Source organism: Podarcis muralis, chromosome 1 (assembly GCF_964188315.1).
Source record: "Podarcis muralis chromosome 1, rPodMur119.hap1.1, whole genome shotgun sequence".
NCBI classification, from domain to species: Eukaryota; Metazoa; Chordata; class Lepidosauria; order Squamata; family Lacertidae; genus Podarcis; species Podarcis muralis.
Window position 1 is genome coordinate 103,148,850 of NC_135655.1, and position 20,270 is coordinate 103,169,119.

Here is a 20,270-nt window from a genome sequence, read left to right on the forward strand (position 1 = left end):
TACTTACTTCTGTATTTGTGTGTGTGTGTGTGTGTGGGCAGTGGTTGTGGTGGGGGGTTGATTTTTTTAAAAAAGACAGGAATTTAAAGTAGGAATTCCCCATAGCTTGTGGTTAGTTATAAATAAACCACAAAATGTACACTGTTGTCTTTCAGCTTTTATTGGCTAGTATTCCATCATATATTAGTTTTCTTAGCATGGAATTTTAAGGCTTTCGCTCTGGCCTGTTCTGAGGTCCATGTCACCGCCATCAAGGGGAACGTTTTGTTTTATTTTTTAAACGTTCCCAAAGATTTGTTTCTGGTTTGCTAGCCTAGTTCAGGCCATCTCCAGCATTCTAATCTGGCTGAAGTCCCAAAAGGAATTGTAAATCGCACCTTCCCAGATATTCCTTCCTCAGGTATGTGTAGTTGTTAGAGAGCCTCTTTTCAAAGCTAATGTGTTTGTCAAAGCAACCCACTGTCTCATGTGATCTTTATTATGGCCTACCAAAAAAAAAAAAAAAAAAAGGGCTCTGTGCAGTTGACTCAAGTGTACCGTCTTCATACAAGACAAATGTTTAACATGCATAGGATTGCACTGTATCACCCACACCTTCCACATTTGTGCTGTAATGTTCACAACCTCACTGCAGAGGCAGAAAGGCAGCGGAGGCGACAACAATGTATTAATTGCTTCCCTTTTTGTTCTGCATTCCCTGCGGGTCTACCTCCAAGGCAGCACTTTTGTTGCACCGATACTGTAATTTCTGAGCAACCAAAGTGCAGTATTTTTCTACTTGGGGAAGCGCATTTATTTCTTGCTGTATAGAATGTCAGAAGCACCTCTTGCCTAATATCTGTTGATCAAGTTATTGAAGGCAACACGCCCTCTGTGCCCTACCACTGCTCCCCTGAGGTTGCTGCTGCTTCTGAATGAGCATTTGTTTTCTGTTTTTCATTGTTGCCATCACAGCTGGCAATTTAGGCGAAAAAGAGGCCATCCATCCTTCCACAGCAAAGTTTTCTCCTCTCCAGCAGGGCTCTGCTTCCACATTCCCCAGTCTGTTAAGTCCCTGCAAAATCATTTGCTGAGAATGGTGCAGTGGATGGGGTAGGCCCATTAAAGCAACAGGGTTTCACTTAATCAAGACTGTTTTAAGTCCCATTGATTTCTGTGGTTTAGCAGCGTTATTTCTGGATCGAATCCCACATCGTGAGCATTTGAGCAGTTGTGCTGAAAAGCTCGAAATGGGAAAGATGGTTCGCGCTGTCTAATACCTCTGTACATGCATGTACGCAAAGGTGTGGGGCGGGGGGAAAGAGGCTACTATGAACTACCCTCTTCATGCAGAGAAGCAACAGCTATTTCTCAACAACATCAAAATGTGCTGTTTTCATAATATAATAGGTGGCGCTGTGGGTTAAACCACAGAGCCTAGGACTTGCCGATCAGAAGGTCGGCAGTTCGAATCCCCATGACGGGGTGAGCTCCCGTTGCTTGGTCCCTGCTCCTGCCAACCTAGCAGTTCGAAAGCACGTCAAAGTGCAAGTAGATAAATAGGTACCGCTCTGGCGGGAAGGTAAACGGCGTTTCCATGCGCTGTTCTGGTTCGCCAGAAGCGGCTTAGTCATCCTGGCCACATGACCCGGAAGCTGTACGCCGGCTCCCTCGGCCAATAAAGCGAGATGAGTGCCACAACCCCAGAGTCGTCAGCGACTGGACCTAATGGTCAGGGGTCCCTTTACCTTTACTAATATAATAGCTACCTGTTCTATAGCGCTTTAAAGACTTTTGAAAGTGCTTCATTAGCATTACCCATACAACAATATAAATTTTCGGGATCACAGTAGTGTGCACTGAGGCTGAATGATAGCGGGATTGCCTAAAAATCTATGGCCCTGGTGAGCTTTGACCTGGGTGCTTTGCAGCTCATTCTCTAGAAGTAAGAAAACCTCTAAAGCTAGAGAAATATGGACAGGGTGGATTTCCTCCCCCCACCCCCAAGGCTTCTCTCTCTTTAGAATGTGCCTTTGAAAGAGAGAAAGAAAAAAGCACAAGTGGAGGGCAAAAAGGGAAACATGTGATATTAATTACTAAAATAAATATATTATCAGAGGCATCATCTCTGACTTGCAGCAGAAGAAAAATGAAAATCAGCAGCTCGTCTAAATGTCCTAACATTTGGTATCAAGAAATGAAAAGAAAGCAGTGAAAGACAAGGGGGCATAACCTCACCCACCGTAGATTCAGTTGGTGTGTGTGTGTGTGTGTGTGTGTGTGTGTGTGTGTGTGTGTGTGTCATGTCAAGATCTCCTTTAAGTGAAATGTCTCCACTGGGTACCAGTGTTTTCTGCCACTATAAAGCAAACAAAACAGAGGGATTGCTGAAGATAGAGATACACACCAAAGCTCTGATATCTGCTGACAGTTGAAAAGCACCAAAAATATGCCCACATCTTACAGCCATTGTCAAAGCAATAAACTTGAGGCTAAAGTCGTGCCGCATAAGCAAAGATCAAGAGCAACGTTCTGTTTTCTATTCTCCTTAATATATATATTTTTCTGGGCTATGGATCGTTATCCACAAAGTGTCAGAAACAATCCCCACTTCTTTCTCAACTGCTGAGATACAGGAACCTAATGTGCTGATATGGCTTGCAGCCTAAGATACGGTGACATGTTAATGAAGTTCACAGAAGAAAAGTTTCTTACCCCTTCTCTCTCTGCAGCCTCTTCTAACAGTTGGGTGTGGGATGTGGGATACAGCACAAGGGGTTGATAGTGGAAGTTGGAGTGTGGAATTGTCCAAAATTGGATGGAGGCACACCCAATCTTGGGCCCTTGTCTTCTTCTCCAGCAGCTCCCTTCACTCCATCCCAGATTTGTTCAGGAGGACCACTGATCCTCTGGAGAGACTTTCTGGGAAAATGGGGAAAGGGGCTGCAGTGGAGAGAATGGAAGTGAAAATTTCCTTTGATGACCTTCCTTAAGTTTATCTTAATCTTAGCATCAATAACAACAACAACAATAATAATCATAGTAAATTATTTGTACCCCGCTCATCTGTCTGGGTTTCCCCAGCCACTCTAGGCAGTTTCCAAAAAAGATTAAAAATACATTAAAATGTCACATATCAAAAACTTCCCTAAACAGGGCTGCCTTCAGATGTCTTCTAAATGTCAGAGGCCCTTAAATAATTGTCCCTTCAGCTTGGCTGTAGCTTTGCCAGCTGTAATGACTCTTGCCTGGTATTCAGCCCAGAATATTCATTTCACCAACAGAAATTGGTGTTAATTTTCCATTCTGGAAACCTGGATTACACACAGTGACTTTTTTCTTAATAGGAGTATAGGGGGGTTAGGGGCAGAGTGCCCAAAATGATGAATGGGAAGAAGACAATAGCCTCTCCTCCTCAGCTGACCAGACAGCTGTCTCTTTGTGTTCTATGCAAGAGAGCGGTGTGGTTGCACCCACCACTGGTATCTAGCCTTGGAGGATTGGCCCAAGGGTGAATGTTGTCCTCAAGTCACCTCAGGACTAGAAGGGCCTTCCTTGGCAAGGAGATCCAGAGTTTGAGAGCAATCAGTGAGAAGACCACCTATCAAATTCCTACCCAAACACTTCAGGTGTTGATGGAACAGAAAGAAGAGGCTCTGAGTTCTTACAACCCAGACAGGCTTGCATGGGAGAGCACAATCTTTTAGATAACCTTAGAAGTGGTGCACTTGAGTCCAGAAAGCAAAATGAGCTTTGCCCTGTATTTACATGCTCAGTCTGAGAGCTGGCCTGAAGGGAGTTATACTGCAGAGTCCCAACTCATATGTTCTTTAATAGCATTCCATTTTTTAAGTAGCTGTTCCTGGTTCCATTTATGATAATATTTTAGTAGAAGAGGGTGGCTAATAAAAATGGGTAGTTATATGAAGATTGGAAATTATGGCAGTAATGCACTTTTTAAAATAGCTTTTCCAAGCTGTAGCATAAACTAGCTTAGACAGTTGACATTAGAGCTGAAATAACATATATCATGTGCTGCCACGATGAAGCATATATGAGCAGTGAGGAACAGATCTCTGCAAGGCCTGCTGCATGGCACAAGATAATATTTTATTTCATCTTTCCACCTATCAGAAATATATATTTTTCATGATTGTACACAGGTCTTTTTCACTCGCCTATTTATGCTCAACAGAGAGTATTCAGCTACATTTATTTATTTTGTGTCAGAGGGAGATATCAATTGTTTGTTATTTCTGTTCATTGCAAATTTAAGTAATATCTAATGTACAATGCCCTGATTTATTGATTGACGTTTGAGTCAGAGATACATGTTTGGAGAAAATTGTGAATCTCACCCTGTGAAAGCTCTCAGAACAGTGGTGTAGGTGTCCTGAATTATCCCTCCCTCCAAAGTTTCAGAGTCAGTGTTCAATAAATGGTATAGGATATGAATTTCCCCCAAAATATGTTGGTCTGAGGCACCAGCTGCCTTTGATGGACTGACATGCTTGCTTATGAGAATATCCAGTGAGAACAAAGGCTGTGATGTTCTCATATCAAATTTAATTATCACATGATGGTAACTGCCAATGAGACCTGGCAGAGAGTTGGTATAGAACAAATGGAAACATTTTCTCTATTAACATGAAGCTCGGGAATATTGAATGTCTGTTTCTTTCATACTGGTAAGTAAGGTTTTCAGTTTAAATGCAGACATCATTATAATTGCATCCAGACCTATATATTTTGGCTTCATATACTTCAACAAGACTTGCTCCTTGTGTAGTATTTCAGCCCTAGTTAAATTACGCTAGGATGATTTAGTAAGATGGCCATTAAAAGCAACAGCTAAAACAATTTTAGAATAATTAGCTTTTATTTGGCTAGGTTGAATAGTGCTAGGTTGTTTTATTTGGCAATTAGAAGGAGCAGGTTATTAAAAAGCACCTAATCTATGAACATTTATATCCGCATGTTAAAATGATACTGTAGATAAAACATGTTAATAAAAGTATATTTTTCCTAATGCATTGTGGGATAATGAGCTGCATTGGAGTTTGTTAGATGATGGTAGTTGTTGTTTTTTAAATGCAGAGTGCTGTTGTAACTTGACTAATGAAAACAGTTCCCCATGAATATTAAATAAGTAAATGGAGGCCATGGAAGAACTGGGCCTGGGTCCAACGTGTGTGTGTGTGTGTGTGTGTGTGTGTGTGTGTGTGTGTGTTTCTGTAGAATCCAAGTATGTAATAGCACTTCTAAGCTTAACCATCCAACCAACCATGGCAGCCGATATGTTCTGTGTAAACTTATTATTACAGGACCTTTAGAAGGAGGCTCTGGTTTAGCACCCAGCTTTATGGGGTGGGAGGATGAATGGAGAGCTGATAGAATTTTACATGCAGGGCTGAGTGAGTGCAGGAAAGCCACAGTAAGCTAGTGGGCACCAAACCCAGGTTCTTGAGAATCTCAGCTTTTGTTTATCTTTCTCCATTTTAAAAAGAAAGTATTTAGCCCTTATGGTCATGAATATACACTTAAAAGAGTTCAGTGCTAACTAGGGGTGGTGGCAGGGGGTTTCTTGCCAACTCTACAGCCCTGCTGGCCAGGGTGGAACGTGGGTGGAGGTGGTGGTAGTTCTCCACTGTCTTGTGGTGCCAACTCCAGGCTAGTGAAGCAGAGGGGCCCGGATTAAACCCTTTACTAGGAAATGGGATGGCTTTTTATCCTACCCATGACTTATGGCAACTTCTGTCAGCAGCAACATTGCTGTTGGGCAGGGTGTGCTCTTCTTTCCACCGTCACAGATCAGGGGTTAGCATTGCTCTGAAGATATGTGAGCAAAGTCTGCAGAAACACCGTAAAACTGAATCGTGTGTTGAATTTCTAGTGTGGTGGAGGTTGACGCTACAGTCTCGGGGAGAATCTGCTGTGGATTTTCAATGTACATGTAGGTTTGCTCTCTGTGCAGCTCGAGAAAATCCCCGTTAAAGTGTTGAATATGCTTGTGTGGAACTCAGTTGTGTAGGCAGATACAAGATGAAGCCAAAGAACATCGGTGTTAACGTTTCCTGCCTTTCATGCAACATGTAGCTCTTTGGATGAGTGACACTTGGCAAGAAACTGACAGCTAGAGAGTTTATTTGGAAAGAATGTATGGCTTTGCTAGGACCTAAAGTACCACAGCAGTGATTAAGTGATTACTCCAGACATCATGCATTGACGGAGTGCCAAGACCTGACAGGTGCCAGGTTGTAATCACAATGTAAACAGCTGCTAAACTAGCACATCTTCGCTTGTTGTTGCAAAGATGTCGGCTTTCTTAGTGCATCTATTAACCTCAGAAAAGGCAGAAGGACAGGTGCTCGAGAGGATGCAGAAATACTGGGAATTACAGAATTCCAATCATTTTCTCATAGCATAAAGGCCTTTGAGTTTATCACACAGCTGAATAAAAATAATCCAACTGAATCCAGATCTGTTGTATAATGCACCAGTTAACAGTTCTACTGAAATGTCTTCTAACCCTTCCAACTATGATTCCATGGTATGATATGAAGCTAACTTTGTTAATTTGTTCATGACACTAATACAAACATTTTGCAGCAACTGAAACGCTGATGCAAGACTGAAATGCTGCTGCTGTTATTATTTTGTTGTGTTGTTGTCATTATTAATAATGAGACTGCTTGCGTATCTTCACAGGCGATGGCAGAGATCGGATGGGAAATCAGTTTTTGTTAATAGCCAAATATCTTCTCTTTGCAGGTATAACACCTTACCAAGCAGAAGAACACTTAAAAATTCAAGATTAGTGAGTAAAAAGGATGATGTCCATGTCTGCATCATGTGTTTACGTGCCATCATGAATTACCAGGTAACCAGTTCTTTTGGTAACTTATTTCAATGGGATGGTTTGTGTTCCTTTCCTCAGTAAAGGAAGCAAGTGTCCATGCTTATAAAAATGTAGTAGGCTGAATCATGTGGGCACAAAATACTATGTAAAGCACTATAACTGAAAGCTTTGGAGAGAAAACAAAAATAGTGGTTATCCCTGTGACTCCCACTACTGATAATTATTAAAGGCTTGTCTCTAACTAAGTCATACTCATAGTAGATTGAAATAAATAGATGTAGGTTTTTCATGTCCATTGATTTAATTGGGCCTACTAGGAGTATGACATAGTAATATAAAACATGGTACGTTTTTGGAAGATCAACCAAGCATTCTGCAACTGAAACTGGGTAAAAAAGTTGACATTAATTCCTGGCACGGTCAGGATGCATTCTTGGTGGTATTAATAGTCAATTGGTAGGGGAAAACAAAGCAGACTTGGATTGACCCTGAGCTGAATTGGACAACCTACAAACTGCTTTGGATTAAGGTGGGTTGCTTTCTAAACACCAAATCAGAATTCAGACTGAATCTTGTGGTCAGTCGTATTTAGATGTATAGGGTTGCCATGTGTCCTCTTTTTCCATGACAAGTCCTCTTTTTCAGGGTAAAATTTCTTTCCGGGTAGATTTTTTAAATTTGCCAAAATATCTCTGGCTATACTTTCTGGATGAGACATAGACTTAACTGGTGGTTGAAGACTTGCTTTCCTCTTCTCTTCTTCTGCCCCCCTCAGCAATATATCACAGTCTCTATAGCCTACCTATAGTAGCGGTATTTAAAATGAGAGTCGTCATAGTCTTTTTTGCTCTTCAAAATATGGCAACCCTAATGTACAAACATCATATAGATACACTTGCTGAAAAGCCTGGATTGGGTCTAATTCCTAGTTTAATTCAGTTACATTCAGTAGCAATCTTGCGCTCACTATCAAGAAATGAGTGAAATTGCCCAGGTTTGCGGATTTTTAATAAAGATAATAATGCATTCCAAACACTGAACTCTTATTTCCAATTTCTGTTTTAGTACGGGTTCAATATGGTCATGTCGCACCCCCATGCTGTTAACGAAATTGCACTAAGCCTGAACAACAAGAATCCCAGGTAAAAGGCTCCTCTTTTGTGTTGGAAATTTTGTGTGTGGCGATGATTAGTTTTTCCTGCTTGAAGTTGCTCTGCGAGAAACCCCTCATTTGCATATGCTACAGCCCCTGATTAATTCCTCCTTCAGCTGGTTTGCTTTAATCTAAAGTTGCCATCGCTTAACTTGACACAAACAACTCTATGACCCGCAGAGGTACTGAGCATTTGCAACATCTTGCTTGAAGCTAATAGCAGGGTCATTCTTTTGAAGCAGCAGCTGAATATTGAAGAAATATTATTCTCAGATGCCGTCACATCCATCTTGCGAAAGCTGAGTCATCACATTGCTCTAATTGATTTCTCTCTTCCTTCCTTTGCACAGAACAAAGGCGCTGGTCTTAGAACTGTTGGCAGCAGTTTGTCTTGTAAGAGGAGGGCACGAAATCATTTTGTCTGCCTTTGATAATTTTAAAGAGGTAGGTTGCTCTTGTTTCATCAGAGAGTGCCATGTGCCTTGCACAGCTGCTTTGGATAAGGTCTGCCGGAGCTCAGCAGCTCATCTTTATTTCATGAGGCCCAGCCTGAGACTAATGTAGCTGTTCATACATGTTCATCATGGGGACACATTTCAGCATGCTTATCTCACGCCGCTTCTAGTGTGGTGAACATTAGCCTCCATGTGCAAATTAGTTTGTGACACTAGTTCACACTGAATCTAGAAGCAGGATCCTAATTAATGTCAGATCGCTGTGGTTCATAATACATAGTATCAGCATCAAGCTTTTATTTCGGTCGCAGACCAGCTTAAGATAAAACTTACGGATAAAGTGAACACTTAAGACTTAAAACAGGTAAGGGGTAAAAACTGGTAGTTAGAAGGTGATTATATCATACATAACTTAAAAAGATAAAAACAAGGACAAATGGTTAAAAGCGACTACAAAGGAGGGAGTGTGAAGGAGCACAGGTCTTGCATTTTGGGACTATAATACAAAACATTGGCTCATAGCCCCCTGCAATGCAGGATTATGCAGCTGTCCCATACGGTGATCTAACTTGCAACCTTGGCCATTATCAGCACCATGCTCCAACTGAGCCAGACCCTGCAATTCCATGACTCTAAGCAGCCTTATCTATTTCTCCAACCTTGCAAATAAAATCCTTGACCCATCTGACTGATCTTTCCTCTGCACTTCTCCCTCCCTCCCCCCTCCTTTCTTTCCACCTCCCTCTCCCTCTCCCTTATTTTGCCCCACTTCCTTCACTGGTAGGGATTTTATTTTCAAAACAAGCCAACATGTTTTGCCCCACTGTTGTTTAAAAACCTTCAGAGGTCAAATTGACAAAAACAGCCCACAGAGTTCTCTGGTAAATAATCTCTCTCATTCACATTAGCTGTCGCCAGTTAAATGATAATTGGCCAAAACACATTGGGCTGTTTTGTATATAAAATCCACACATTTTTAGCACATTGAGTTACATTTCTTTTAATTTGGGGGTCTGTAGTCCAGAAACATCTGGAGGGCCCCAGGTTCCCCATCCCAGGTCTAAATAGATCAACCTAGTTAGCAGGTAACATTGTGAAACATATACTTTACCATTTTATTATTAAATTTTCTGTAGAATTGTGAACTTGGAAGCCCTCTATGGAGATAGTAGTAGGGCATTGACTGGTCCATAGATGGCTGTGGAGTCACAGAGAAGCATGAGGGATGTAGTAGTATGAGTAAAATCCCTCCCCCTGCCACCAGTGCTTTTGGAATAAGAAATGGAAATACCTGGAAAATACACACGAAAACATTAAACAGCATGATGTCCAGTGGAACTGTGACTGAACTTGAGCAGCTGCTGACAGAGCAGGATGCTTCCCCAGCTCTCTTACATCCATCCAAGAAATACACATTTAACATTTATTTCCTCCATTTTTATCCCTCTCTTCGAACTCGAAGGGTTCCCAGAACTGCATGCAAATGAGAGGTTAAACCAAGAATAAATGCACTAAATAATTATAGTGTGTAGTTATTATAGGGTATAGTAATAGGCAATAATTTTGAATGGGCAGAACAGTAAAACCAACTATTAAAGCCAGAGCCAAGTTAAGTTTAAGACTGTTAAAACAGCGGCTAAAAATAAAATAAAAAATTAAAGTCATAAATGCAGGCCAAACTTCACCCACACCCACACCCACACCACTCAATCCAGGATCATTTCAAAAATGGAGGGTAAACTAGAGTCTTCAGTCTAAGAAGGGAGTACTCTGTGACAAGCTCCTGTCAAATTGCCTTTTAAGAATGAAGACAGAAGCTGCTCATTCCCTTTTGTGGGACAGAGAGGTCTGAGCTAGGTAGGGAATATATGAATTGGTGAGTGGAAAGGAGGTGTGTGTTTGAGGCTGTGCCTGAATGCTGTGGGGAGGAGGTATAAGAGGCGAATGTACGAGAGAGATTAGAGTTCTTCTCTGCTGCCATTTGTTGTTTCCATTCGGGGCAGAAGGACCTCCTGTGATCTCATTAGTGAATTGTGACAAAGGCTTGAATCTGCAACATATTTCCATGTACCAGCTCATTTTTAAGATACACACACACACACACACACTTGGTTGTTGCTAAGTTCAGGCAGCAGTGCATAAGGAATACATTCCTTTTGGAACGCATCTGAGAACCGAGCTGTCGTGGTTCATATAAAAATAATGATTCACCTGTTTCAAAGGATATAGAAGAGCCTTTGGCGCTAAAGGGATTTTTTGTGCTTTCTGTTTTGTCTGCTCTTGTTTCCTATACTGTTCTTTCATTTTAGTGTAATCCTCACCATATCTACGCAAACATTATTCGCACTGTATTCAATGGGTCTTACTCCCAGGGGAGTGGAATTAGGATTGCAGCCTTAGTTGTCCTTGAGAAGAGCTATGCTTCATCCAGTTTGAATACCAGCATGCTCTTTCCCCCAGTTCCAGGCTTAATAAATGACGTTCATTACAATCCCAGCACATTGTTAGGCCACCGTGTGTCAAAAGAAAGTTCCTCTGCACTGCATTAAAATGATATATGAAGGTCTGTTATCTGATATTTACGAGCAGCTAAATGGGACAGGAAGTCAGGCAGACATATTGAGCTGGTTCCAGTAGTTTAATCTAGTTTAATCCAGCCTCTATAACATCTTGGGATACCAAGTTTACAGATATATTGCAGTTACATTAAAACTAGAGTATGGGTTGATCTTCATTTTTTTTATTTAATTTTTATCATTATTATTTTGTACAGAACAACTCTTCGGAAGAGCAGCTATACAATATAAGTGGATGGATGAGTCGGGATTGTTAGCATTCTCTTCAGTTTAAGGGAGGCTGTATTTCTCTCTTTGTGTTATATGGGATCAAATTTGGTTTTATTTATAAGAAATGAATTGTAGCTACCATCCGTCATGCAATAAATTGTCTGACAGTCATATTTCAGACTTAACTCTCCCCCCCCCCTCTTCCAAGTTGGCTTGTTTGCTTATCATGTTATACCTCACCCTTCCTCCCGAAGGAGCCCAGGGTGGCAAACAACAAAAACGCAAAATAACACAATTAAATTAAAAAAATATAATAATGTTTGAAAACATTTTAAAGCATCCAGATATCCTAAACAGCAAATTACTTCCAGATTACCAGGAGCAGTATCTTCCAGATATCAAATGCCTGGATAAGCAGGGATGAATATAAATTCCTCCTGAATGATAGTACCAAAGGCAGACAGGCTCATCTCTCTAGGGAAGGCTTTCTGTAAATGGGGAACTGCTACCGAGAAGGCCCTGTTGTGGACCAGCCTAATGCAGTCTCACAAATTGCCTTGAAAGCTTGAAGAGAGCTCTACTTGTAGAAGGGTCATGCTTAATTCTGCCACTTTTATTTGGGAGGAAAAGCAGCCATACAGAAATCAATGTCTGCGCTCTTATTTGCCCCCAAAGTGCAGATGGAAGGGAGTATTTATGGTCAGGAAACCAGATCAATGCCAACACAAATCAAGAATGTGGCCTTGGATTGGGGCTTCATAGGGCTGAATTCTTTTCAGAAAAAACAGTGATGGTGTTAAACATTCTTTTTTAAAACCTGTGATTGAAAGAACTGGTGAAAATGCACCTCATCATGTTCCTTGGTTAGTCTGGCCGAGGCTACAATTCTAAATATGCTCACTTGGAGAAAAAAATCCATTGAAATCAATGGGGCTTACCAACAAGTAAATGCAGTGTTATGACATCAGAATTTTGGGCCTGTGATAGAAAGCTGTGAAGGATTTATTGTTATTGTTATTGTTGTTATTATTACTTTTTCGTGAGCTTGAGGATCAGTGCTTGGCAAGTGAACTGTGGCTGTTTATTTTTCATTGCTTTCCCTCCTGCAGGGTCCATTGTTGAACCCCAGACTCTTACAGAGATTAATAGAGGTTCAAATTTATGTATCGTAACTCAGGAGGAGAATTTTATTGCAAATAAGAAGCCAGCTTCATTCTTACTGGTCAATTCAGCTATTTAATTTTATAAGTAACAGCAGGACGTGTTGGAAAACATGAGCCAATCGTCTTTGCCTGGAGATGTAATCTGCAAATGATGTTAGCCCTCTTGGTGTGTGTATTATTTTTATTCCAAAGTATTTTCAGCCTAGTAAACATTAAACAACCATTTACTTAAACAGAAACTTGCAAGAAAACTGGTCTTTTGTTCCCCCAACAATCTGTAAGCTCGCAATGCCAGTCTGGAAGAAACACCCTCCCAAAATAGTACTACCCTGGAGTGAAATGGGTTGATTACACTGGACCATTGTACTAAGAAGAAAAAGAAGTCATTGTGACCTCTGGGTAGTGGGAGAACAAGAAAGAAAGCAGAACAATTAAGAGAGTGTGACTTGAAGGTTTAAATGCATAAGCATATTAAAAGTTAGATCATATTCATGGTTGCCTCCTGATTCCCCTGCCTTAAGGAGTTCACTCTGAATTGATTTCTGTGTCTTATTCTCGCATTTTCACTTAACTCAAAAGTTCAGCAGAGTCCCAGGGCTTGATCCGCCTGTTCCAGTTGCCAATTGGCAAATGTTCCGCAATGTTTGGAGCAGCTTGCCAGATGGATTGCCCTGATTGTGTAGAGAATTTCTGTGCCACCATCAGAAATCCCTAGCAGTGACTGGGATGAGCCACAGTTGTCCACCTGATTGGAGCTGCTGTGAGCTCTGGCTAAAAAATAAAATAAAACCCTGGTCTAACGCAGAAGACCCCTCCTGCCTCAGTTCTTAGGGCCTTCACCAAGACTGTGCTCTAAGCTCTGCTTCCTCTGTAGTGCAGGAATGGGGAAAGTTTTGCTCTGCAGATGCTGGTCAGCTCTAACTTCCAACAGCGCTAGCAAGCCTGATCAATTGCCAGGGTTAATGGGAGCTGTAGTTCAGCAGTATTTGGAAGGTCCAGTGGTCTCCACGCCTGATGTAGTATTAACAATATGATTGACACTGACATGGTCAGTTATTATTTTAATAGGACATCATTGAAGGATCCTAAGTAAGTCTAGGCCTACGTGCTGTTCATTTTGTATCACACAAATCATACATGCTGTAGCAAGATCAATGATCATAATGAGCTTATGCTAATGGCAAAGCTTTTCACTAGGTTTACCAACCTTTTTTTACAGCTCCTGCTTCTATACCTTTCACAGCAACCTAACCTGTTATAATTATACTGGTGAACAGTTTCCCTGTCATAGTTTCAGTGGTTTAATTTCTCTGTGTTAAGGTGTTGTTAAAACCCAAAGGAGCAAAGCAATGAAAAAGTTGCTATTATGAGGATTAACTTGCCTTTGTAGATGCAAGAGCAAATAAAAGAGGTGCCAAATTTGGTTACTAAACATGACCCCACCCCGGTTTAATTAAATAGTGATTTTCCATGTTCTTTTGTATTTTAGAAGCTTATAGTGGTTAAGATTGCCATACTTCACAACAGTGAAAATCCGGACAGAAAAGTTGTTGAACTTTTTTGGGCAAAGTTGTTGAGCTGTTTTTGGCAACATTGCAAAAGAAAACAAAAGTTTTTGAGCTATTTTAAAGGAAAATCACCAAAGGCGACACTGGGTTGCCATATGTCTGGATTTTCATGGACATTTTTGCGATTTCTGCCCAGACACTGCTTCTGACTGCAGTATTCTGGATATGTGGTATCAGAATATCTACAGTGGTACCTCGGGTTACATACGCTTCAGGTTACACACTCCACTAAGCCAGAAATAGTGCTTCAGGTTAAGAACTTTGCTTCAGGATAAGAACAGAAATCGGGCTCTGGCGGTGCGGCGGCAGCAGGAGGCCTCATTAGCTAAAGTGGTGCTTCAGGTTAAGAACAGTTTCAGGTTAAGAACGGACCTCCGGAACAAATTAAGTACTTAACCCGAGGTACCACTGTACTTGACTAGTTCAGAACTCCCATTTATTTTGCACGTTACAAGCCAAGAGGTATTCAGCGGTGTTTTTAGTACTCCCTCTAGTGTACAGATGTATAACAGAACCTCTGCAATTCCTTTCCAGGTTTGTGGGGAAAAGCAGAGGTTTGAGAAGCTGATGGAACATTTTCGAAATGAAGATAACAATATAGATTTCATGGTGAGTGTTGTATGTGTCACCTTACGTCACTTTGGATCATTGTTATTGTTTACTTTTAAGTGTACATTTTGCGTATAAATTGGGGGTTTCAAAACTTTCTGCTGTGGGCCTACCTAAAGAGGAAAAAGAAGTTTTCAGTTTCACGCAGATTAACAAAGACAAAATGAATATGGTTTGGATGCATAAGTATTCAGCATGAGCAGTCCTTTGTAGCAGCAGCACATTCCACTCCATCCATGAAAGTCTCCTGCACCTCATGATCACCTTTTGGGAGGGCTGCAGTGGGGAGAACAGAAGGGAAGGCCTGTTCTGTAAGCACCATTCAGAGGACCCAAGCTTATGGGCCCACTTGCAATGCCAACCCTCATTTCTAGGGCCATGAACAACGGGGCTCCAAGGCAAAGACCGTGTGGGAAATGCAGTAGGCATGAGCAATAGGAGTTGTTTCATTGCTCCCCAAGCAGTGCTGCATGCAACACACTCTTCTGCTTAATCATAGGATATATTTCCTTGGTGATCTCTGTGTTTCTTTGCTGTGGTTCCTAATGGGAAAGCTTGATTGGCTCCAGTTATCGGTCCTAGGCTGCAGTTTTGAAAAATTTATGATTCAGAAAAAGTGCGTAAGCCAGGGGTAGCCAATACAGTCATACCTTGGGTTACAGATGCTTCAGGTTGCATTTTTTCGGGTTACGGACCCGCCGAAACCCGGAAGTACTGGAACCAGTTACTTCCGGGTTTCAGCGGAAGTGCTAAATTGCGCTTTGCGCATGTGCAGAAGCACCGAATCGCAACCCGCACAAGTGCAGACGCAGTGCTGTGGGTTGCGAATGCTGCAGGTTGCGAACGTGCCTCCCGCATGGATCATGTTCGCAACCCAAGCGTCCATTGGATGTTCATCCAGATGTTGATGAACTACAGTGCCTGTCATCGCTTCCCATTGGCTGTGCTTACTGTGACTGATGGGACTTGTAGTCCACAAGTTGTGGAAAGCACCATGTTGATTACCCTGACTTAAAAAGTCAAAGTGATACTGCCATGGTCTGGGAAGGCTTATTTTAAAGTAAGGAACAGTGTTAACTGTGAGGGGAAATGAAGTAAATATTTGCAGTCTACAGCATGCTTATGCCTCATGAACCAAAGCATAGATGGGGAAGTGGCATGCTATTCCTCTTCCTGTTCTACAGAAAAATGTTCCACTTCCATTTTACCAGTTTCCTTGTTCCTAGTTTAGTCACTGATCCCCACAACCCCTTTTACTGAGAGAGAAAATAGACACTGAAAACAGACAGCGCAAGTGAACTATATGTTCCAGCATGAAATTAAAAGGCCACAAGATAAGTTTGGCCACTGAACCCATCTGTGCCCTGTTACCACTGCTGAAATTTCTATGAAGGCACCAGGGTTTAGCACTTTGAAAAGGTGTTCTCTGGTGTGAGAAGACCAACTTTGGATCATTTAGGCAATGCAATACTTTAAAAATTCTAGATGTTACTAATAAGGAAAGGCTGGTGTTTGGCAGCAGAAGCCACTCCTCTTTCTCACTGGGAAGGAGCATGTGTGTGCAAGGGAGCAAGGCACGTTTGTCCTAAAATCCTCTCTAATCTCCTTTGCTGACCATCAGTGAGCAAGGGTCCTTTCATCAGTCTTCCAAAGAGAGACTCCCTCATTGGGACAGTAGTATGTGAACCAGCCCTCATATAAATTAAGAATACAAGATTAGTTGCATCACCCAGTCCAGCATCCTACTTTCCACATTGGCCACCCAGATGCTTCTGAAAAGTCCACTAACACAGAATACCAGCAGTCCTTCCTGACTTCATGTCCTCTTCCAGCTGGCATTCAGAGGTTTATTGCACCTGAACCTGGAGATTCTATTCCCCTGTGAGCCATGTTTGACAGGTGGGCGGGGCTTTCCACCTGTCAGTCACAATGACACCAGGTGCCTGTGTGGATGGTCAGCTGATTGTCACTTGCCAAGTGTTGTGTGTAGTGCACAGGCACTGACAACCATCTGATTGTCGGGGCTTCCAAAGTGCTGTGCAAATCCCCTTTGGTTCAGCTTTGTCTTTTCCTCCGTGCATCTGACATCATCAGTTGTAGGGGCAGGAGGGCATGGCTTGGCCAAACAAACTCTAAGGCCAATGGGGAGACCTGGTGGTCCCAAGTAGGTGGAGATGGCAGGGCTGGCTTGCTGTCAGATTTATCCCTAAGTGCTTCCCCCAAAAGAGGTGGCTTCTCACCTGCAGGGGAAAAACATCTGAGCCACCTCAGCTGGCAGTGACATTGAGCTTGGGATATCCCATGACACTTAGGTTGTCTATTCTCTTGACAACACACTCAGCCTTCCCCTGGATCTAAGACTCCTCTTGGGATTCCTGATCATCACCCCCAACTCATTAGGACCTTTCCCCCGGGTTGAACTCGTCCAACCCCCCCCCCCCCCAACTCATGATAGTTTACTAGACTGTTGTACTAACTCAAGTACCCTTTTCATGCATGGTCATATGATATAGCGTGCCTTTATAAACCATGACAGCTGCTTGCAAAAGGGAAGTAAGAGATTAAAAAAACCCCCACTGTAGAATATTTTTAACTTTTTTGGGCAGCTAACAGACTGATCATCTGCAAGGAGGAGAAAGTGGCGACGTCTAGTTGACTCACCAGCCACAGGGCTCTTTTTGTCATGAATAAAGCCCACAAGTTCAGACAGTGAGCACAAGTGCTTAGTTTCAGTGAAGAGGATGGAGGGGAAGATCGGAAGTGGACTTGCAGTAAGTCAGCTGATCCATCTAGCTCTGGTTTGACTGCACTGACTGGCCGAAGCTCCCTGCAGAGATCTTGCAAGCTCAGCCTGTTCCTCCAGGATTAGGCTTGAAAGGAAGGAGATAAGCAATGGTAGGGCCTGGGCACAGCACTGGAGGCTCATCCATTAGAGTGAATGGGACCCTGCCCCAACAGCCTCAGATCACACTCTGCCAACCCCATCCTGCCTCCTCTTCCTTACTTGCAACCAGTCCGGGACTGCCAGCTTTTTCCTCCTTTGTCTGAACTCCTTTATGAAACTCAGAGGAGGATGGGAACAAATCTAGAGTTAGTTGGCTTCATCTGCCTTTGTCTCTGGCTCCACCTGGTGTTGGTCAGCCTGTCTCCCACCCTACCAATCCCAGTGCGCATCTGGTACCACTGTGTGGCAGAGACTCCAGAGAAACAAATCAAAGAACATCCCATTCTGATATGTACCGAAGGTAAAAGATTCAGCACAATAGAAAGCAATACATAGGCAGGCAGGGATCACGGGTTTTGAGAGAGATGCAGTGCAGTTGTTCTGGGAAGCTTTTCACCAGGCTTCCTCAACCTCAGCCCTCCAGATGTTTTGAGACTACAATTCCCATCATCCCTGACACTGGTCCTGCTAGCTAGGGATCATGGGAGTTGTAGGCCAAAAACATCTGGAGGGCCAAGGTTGAGGAAGCTTGCTCTTCACCATCCTCCCCTTTTCAGGAGTTGTTGAAAGGCTGGGGACAATGAGATCTGACCAGTTAAATTAGTCCCAGCTGAACCTTGACTGTAGGTGCTTCAAGCAGAACTGGTTACTAAACCCTTCCCTGTCTTAGGGGAGTATAAACCATCTGCCTTTTGCAAAATAGCAAGAAGCATTTTAAGAAGCATTTCTCCTTAGAGTGCACTTTTGAGATCTGCTTTTGTGTTACATCTGGGAGTCAAATTTTTTGTTCATTGTGAATAAAGTTTTGGGTCATTTACATTAAGCCCCCACCTTCCCCCAATGACATAAAATGAAATAATTATGCAGAAGGAGCCACCTGAGAATTAATGGCACATGGGCAAACAGATCAGCTATGTCTGTTGCCATCTGGTGTTTAACAAGATCTGCATGTCGCTGGAAACCACCTGTGGGACATGTGTTTCAAGAGGTTTGGGAGAGGAACTAGGTTGAGGAGGAAAAGAACCAGTCTCTGGTGACCTTCCATGACTGGTTTCTGAGCCCGTCTGCCTTGGGGGAACCATTTCTGTTCCTTGTATTTGCTGGTTGCTTATTAGCAGAATAGAAGCTATATTTGTCGTAACAATGTAAAAAAGGGTCAAGCAAGGCTCCACGGCACTTCTTGAAACTTGAGCAACTGAGACCCGACGTAAACAGAATGATCACTGTAAGCTGCTGACCTTTAACTTGACATGACACTTGGGCAGAAGAATGGGAACCCCCCCTCCCCCCCAAAAAAGCAGCTTTTTGGAATGGAAAAAAATTTGAAAAGGCATTCCTAGACACTGTTAGTATGTGAAGTGCCATTTTAAAATGATCCAGATATTTTGCTTCAGTAAACTATAGCTCATGATCCTTAAATATGTGCCTCATTCATGTGGAAATGAGTGTCAGAGCATCCATTTATTCAGTCCAAATAAATTGTTCTTGCAACACTGGTTTGTATCAATCAGATTTTGGATTTGTAGCTGGAATGAAGGGAGAGAAGTAGAGATATTAATGATGGAAACTTTAAAACTTGGTCATACCTTTGTGAATTAGTGTCTGAAACCATTCCACCACATTTGGATCAGATAGTGTTTATATTTCCACTGCTATAGCTCTATCTATCTATCACCTATCTATCTATCTATCTATCTATCTATCTATCTATCTATCTATCTATCTATCTATCTCTATCTATCTCTATCTATCTATCTATCTATCTATCTATCTATCTTTCATCTATCATCTATATCATCCATCTATCTATCTATCTATCTATCTATCTATCATCTATCTATCTATCTATCTATCTATTATCTATCTATCTATCTATCTATCTATCTATCTATCTATCTATCTATCATCTATCTATCTATCTATCTATCATCTATCTATCTATCTATCTATCTATCTATCTATCTATCTATCTATCATCTATCTATCTATCATCTATCTATCTATCTATCATCTATCTATCTATCATCTATCTATCATCTATCTATCCAGGAAGCAGGGAAAAGGACTTCTAATGGGTGACTTCTTTTCAGTCTTCTGCTTTTTGTTTGTGTTAACGCTACTTTCCCTATCCCTGTCCCAGTTCACTGAATGTGTTTAGGCCAGACCTCTTGAAATGTTCAAAGTGCTGCGTTCCGCATACAGTACCATATTTGTCTGATTACAGTTCCCATTCTGAAATGCACACCATTCTAGGCACGACATACGCAATAATTGGTGAGAGGAATCGCTATTAATGAAGAGCTTAAGTTTGCAGTATACTCTTTTTCCTGTTGGGAGTGAGCCCAATGAATTCAGTCAGTGGGATTTACTTCTGAGTAGACATGTTGTAGGACATCTCCTCTTCTTCAAGACGCATGCTTCTTACTCAGAAAACTTTATTTCTATTTTGTCAAGTATAATTCGTTCCCCACCTCCCACAAATTGTCAGGCATAATCTTGAGATAGTCTTAAGACACCTGGGTTGCACACAAGGCAGCAAACATTGCTGCACATGATTTGTCCCTGTGCAAAATGAAGGGTTAGCACTACCAGTTTCCATTTTTTGATGGTTCTTGTTTTACAGGTGGCGTGTATGCAGTTCATCAACATAGTGGTTCACTCAGTAGAGGACATGAATTTCAGAGTTCACCTTCAGTATGAATTTACTAAGCTAGGCCTGGATGAATACCTAGATGTGAGTACTGCCTGCTTTGG

At 41.9% G+C, this 20,270-nt stretch overlaps 1 protein-coding gene across 8 annotated transcripts in view; it reads left to right on the plus strand.

Moving 5' to 3' along the window:
* FMNL2 (formin like 2) overlaps positions 1–20,270 on the plus strand; it is a 193,129-nt gene that overhangs the window by 137,173 nt on the left and 35,686 nt on the right. For all 8 annotated transcript variants that reach the window (XM_028745968.2, XM_028745960.2, XM_028745984.2 and 5 more), the window contains exons 7-11: positions 6,751–6,859; positions 7,904–7,980; positions 8,342–8,435; positions 14,498–14,572; positions 20,140–20,250. In XM_028745968.2, the coding sequence (XP_028601801.1) occupies positions 6,751–6,859; positions 7,904–7,980; positions 8,342–8,435; positions 14,498–14,572; positions 20,140–20,250 (466 nt within the window). The remainder of the gene's footprint in view (positions 1–6,750; positions 6,860–7,903; positions 7,981–8,341; positions 8,436–14,497; positions 14,573–20,139; positions 20,251–20,270) is intronic.